This window comes from Tupaia chinensis, unplaced genomic scaffold (genome assembly GCF_000334495.1).
Source record: "Tupaia chinensis unplaced genomic scaffold, TupChi_1.0 Scaffold147003_1, whole genome shotgun sequence".
Classification (NCBI taxonomy): domain Eukaryota; kingdom Metazoa; phylum Chordata; class Mammalia; order Scandentia; family Tupaiidae; genus Tupaia; species Tupaia belangeri.
In genome coordinates this window covers 2,197,756-2,202,572 of record NW_006206856.1, presented here as the reverse complement: position 1 = coordinate 2,202,572, position 4,817 = coordinate 2,197,756, and the positions used below count along the sequence as shown (strand labels likewise).

At 49.6% G+C, this 4,817-nt stretch overlaps 1 protein-coding gene across 1 annotated transcript in view; it reads left to right on the top strand.

Moving 5' to 3' along the window:
• DOCK3 (dedicator of cytokinesis 3) overlaps positions 1-4,817 on the top strand; it is a 301,789-nt gene that overhangs the window by 270,438 nt on the left and 26,534 nt on the right. The window contains 1 exon segment of the mRNA XM_014584468.1: positions 4,501-4,587. Within this exon segment, the coding sequence (XP_014439954.1) occupies positions 4,501-4,587 (87 nt within the window).

Sequence of the window (4,817 nt, the reverse complement as noted above, 5' to 3'; positions counted from 1 at the left end):
TCTTTCCCTGACCTGTCCAGGGCCTGACATAAGGCCCCTCTCTGGCAGTTTTAGGTCCGCCTTCCTGGCACACAACTGCCCTGGAGCTGTCACTCATCCACATGCCCAGCAAGCCTTCCCTGCTCGGAGAATGGCCTCAGTACTGAGAGTGTACACGAGTGATTGGAGGGTACTAACGCACCTCTGCGCATTCCACGGGCACAGGGTAGAGTGCAGTTACCCTATTCTGATTGAGCCTGCCTGTGGGATGTGTGAGCATTAGTGCCCCTTCTTTACCCCACACGACATAGTGCATACAAAGCAGAATTGAACTGGGAAGTAAAGGGGCCAGCAGGTGATGTGATAGTTAAGGGCGCTGGACTCCCACGTGGCCAACCATGGTTCGAATCCTGGACCCGGCGACTTGCTTTCTGACTTACTTTCTCTCTCTCTTTCTCTCTCTCTCTCTCTCTCTCTCTCTCTCTCTCTCTCTCTGTCCCTCTCTGGTCAAATTAAAACAAAGTTAAATAAAATAATTCTTTAAAAAACTGGAAAGTAAAACATAAAACCTGCCTGAATCTGGTAGATGGGCGGGAAGGAAGAAGGAATAGGAGGCTCCATTGGCGCCTCTTGGAGATCCGCCCCCTTTCTAGCGATCCTGCCTCTGCTTTGAGTGACTGGAGGGAGGAGCAAGGCCTGCGGTCAGTGAGCCTTTCCTGAGCTCATCTCAGAGGACATTGATCAGAGCCACCCCCAGGCTCATACAGAAGGGCCTTCTTTGTTCCTGTGTCTCAGCCCTTGACAGAACCAGTAGGTGAGGCTAACGAGTCCTCGAAAGCTTTTGGGGTTTTCTCCAGTGGCTCCAGAAAAGCAAAACTTGACTGGCACAGGAAGGCTTGGTGCCAGGCAAAAAGTTGCCTTGACAATACGAGGAGGGAAAGAAAGTAAAAGGGGCAAGGGCAGGAAATGGATTCTAGCCCTCAGCACTGCCAACACACTTTGCCTCACACCAGGCCCCTCCTGACTTCTCCACACTCCCAGCATCTTTGCTCTCTGATTGTGACCGACAACCCAATCTCTTTCGGTCCCGTGTTCATTTCCTGGGTACCCAGGAGGACTCATGGCCATAGGCTAGCCCTGGGCTGTTCTTTCCAGCAGTGAGGTGAGGAACCTAGAGCCTGTTCCACAGTGAAGCAGGTACCAGTCCACAGCACAGTGTCCGCTCTCCCCAACCAGACAAGGAAAGGGAAACTCCAGAGACAGTGTGGCAGATAGAGTGACAGGAGATGGGAGGGGAGATGTGAAGATGGGAGCCAGTCGTTCCAGAGGGAGCGAGGTGAGAGGGGTTAGACGCCCCTGGCCACATTCACCTGACACACAGACCATCGGGCTAGGCAGCCTTCTCTGGGGGGTGGGCCGGGGCTCTCCTGCTTGAGGGCTCACCATGGCCCACGCTCATTGAAGGAATGATGTTATGTGTAAACAGAGGTGCAAAGACTGCCAGACTGGAGACCCAGGCTTTCCCTTCCTTTGCTGTGTGATTAAAGTGAGCTCTGAGTCACACCATCCCCGTCTGCCAGACCTAGTAGGAATGACTGAATTTCAGACACTGGTAAGGAGTTTTAAAGTCAGCTCTGCCTCCTGCCTGAGGGAATGTAGATGAGGATGCAGTACCCCTGACGTACTTGCCCTACTCGTGTGCAAAGGCAAAACCCTTGGGTCCAGCAGTGTTTCAGCACAACCCTCAAGGCCGGTAGTGTCTTAGCCTCTTGGTCCTGGCTCGTCCTAACGATACCTGAGGGAGGGGGCGCCTTGGAGCACTGGGTTACAGGCTAGGGCAGAGATGCCAGCAAGACAGACAAGCATTGATCCCAGTGCAGAAGACCTGCCTTATGGGAGCTTCTGTCAGCAGACAGACCATGTGTAGCCCCACAAGGGGCCCTTATTGCCTAAATGCGTCCCCCGGGGGTGGCTTCTGGCAGGCAGACCAGAATCTGTACCCAGCTCAGCTTGCCCCCATGCAGCTGCCTGCCAGGCAGACCCTGTGTGGGTCCTTGTCTGAAACCTTGCCCAAGTAGCACTTGAAGTTGGAGAGAGAACTGACCATGCCCCCCTGTGATTTGAGGGTGCAAAAGGTTTTCTATCTTACTGAGGCAGAGGCATTATATTGGGAGCAGGGAGGCAGGGTTTATGTAAAATTCTCTTTGATTTGTCTCAACCTTTTTAATTGGTCCTGCATTTTCTATCCATATGGCACTAATTTCTTTCAAGGATAAAAGTAATATGCTCTTTTTGAGAAACACAATCCCAAATGAAATAGTGATTTCCTTCTTCCTGATGCTATTTTAAATAGGAGTTTTTTTGTTAATTTTTAATGATAGTGCATGCACACGAGAGAGAAGCACCGTCAGCAGGGACTCCTCATGCCGTGCTCTCCTTTCCCCAGTCCCTCCAGCTCCCTGAGATCCTGAGCGCCATAGGCATCTGGTGTGTCTTCAAGCAGACCTGGAAATTCAAGCTGATGGCAGCCATGTTGCTTCCAGCCTTGCGGGGCACTTGTATTACTGCTGTACTGTGGTGACTGGGCCTCAGATAGATTTGGGGGGGGGAGGGGGAGGGTTGCCTTAGGGTATGTGTGCTCACCAGAGGCAGAAAGAGAGACAATGAGCGAGAAAGTGAGAAATCACCCCCCCACACACACATACCATGGCCATGCCGCAATCCCTTCTCTTCCATTTTCCTCCCAGGATCTCAAGCACGCACACGCCCCTGGTGTGAGTTTCCAGCCACCAGGTCTGGTATTCAGACCGTGGTTGGCCATGCGGGAAGTTCACTATGCCATCTGCTGGCCCCTCGAGAGAATTTTTTTTTAAAGAATATAATCCTTCCTGTTTCACACTGAAATATCTGTTGGTGAAATTATGTGATGTCTGAGATTTGCTTCCAAAACTCTTAGGAGGAAGAAGTGGGTGGAGTGCATAAGTTAAATGGGGCCACAAGCTAGTTGTCCTTGGGACTAGACAGTGTGGGCACAGGGGCTCAGTTCTCTATTCGCTCTACCTTTCTGTATATTAAGAATTTCCCATAAGGAATTTTGTGTTATTTAGAAGTTGGAGAGAAGAGCCTGAGTTAAATATCAAGCAAGCCGAGTATTCCCAATCTAACCAAGAGAGAAAACACTATGTTTTGTTTTGTTTTGGTTTGGTTTTTTTAAAAAAAGCAAGAATGGGCAATATTGTGTCTTAACAAGGCCACTGCAGCCTTCTTCAGGCACCTGCTGGATGGCCTTATCCTCATGAGAGCCACACCACAGAAAGAGACTGGGATTTGATTAGGTAAAGACCATCCAAAGCCTAATTTAAGTTTCAAATCCTTCCATAAAGGAAGTTGTCAGGCCAATTACCAAGTCTTTAGGTAGCCACATTCTTCTTGGTTTTAATACTTGTTTCTAAGTTTAAATGATCGTAACTTTAACATTAGTGTTTCCTTTTTTAACACATTAAATAAATCTTTATTGAGCATCTGTTACTGCCTGGCATTGTTCTAGGCTCTGAGGATAAAGGAAACAAACATGAATCAGCTCCATGACCTGGGGTGGGTAAAGCAGCTGGATCCCACATGGCAGTCCCAGCAGCTTAAACATGCCAGATAAGTGTGTGTGCATGGTGAAAATCCCGAGAGGAAGGGGAACTGGAGGAGAAGGGGTTGTAGCGTGGCCATCTGCCATGGGGGTCCTTTCTCACTTTCCTTCTTTCCTGTCTCTCTCTCTTTCTCTGGTGAGCATACACACTCTCTCACAAGATACATACATAGATAGACAGACAGACAGACAGACAGATAGATAAATTTTAAAAACCCATAAAGTTTTTTTACAGTTTATCATCTAATTGAGAGAAATACAACAAAAAGTAAATAATTTTTTTTTTTTTAAATAAGGTAACTTCAGAGTAACAGAACAGAAATGGATAAGAAAGGCAGATCCGGGACCAGCAGTTAGCGTAATGGCTATGTCGCTGGACTCCCACGTAGTCGACCACGGTTCGCGTCCCGGACCCGGTGGCTTAAACTCACGCTGGGTGCGTGTACGTGCGTGCCCAAAATCCTGAGAGGAGAACAGAGGAGAAGGGATTGCGGCGTGGCCATCCCCCCCGGGGGTGATTTCTCGCTTTCTATCTCTGTCTCTCTCTGTCTGTCTGGTGAGTGCACGTGCCCTATAGCAAAAACCTCTACAAAAAAGAAAGAAAGAAAGAAAGAAAGGCAGAGCCTATCCTTGACAGAGTAATTGGGAAGCCTCCTGGAGGTGGAGACCTTGGAGCGGACACGTGGAAGCTGACCTTGGTCCAGAAGGCGCAGTGCCATGTATCATGCTCCACACATTGGTTTTGAGACATACGTCCTCTGTAATGTCTGAGTTGGTGCTAGCATGAAAGGCCTTTTTCCTGTCCTCTGATGTGTTTAGTGTGGGCCTAGGCCATTCTAAGGATGCCTGAGGTGCTTCAGCCCTGTCTATTTCTGATGCAGAGCTGGGAGTTCGGGATCCCACTGTGCAGAGAGCTGGCGTGTCAATATGAGAACCTCTACGATTATCAGAGCCTCAGCTGGATTCGGGTGAGCTTCGCCCCTTCCCCCACCCAGTCCTGACCTGAGGGGCAGGAGTCCCTGGCACTAGTTTCTGAGTAAGAAATCATCATGGGCCCAGCCCTTGGTTCATGCTGTGGTCAGTAGAGAAGCAGAGACCAAGGCTCCTGCCCTCAAGACACTTGTAGTCCAACTGAGGAAGCAAAACACATACCGAGCAAATGATTGTGTGATCCAGACCCCGAGGGCCACTGCTGGTC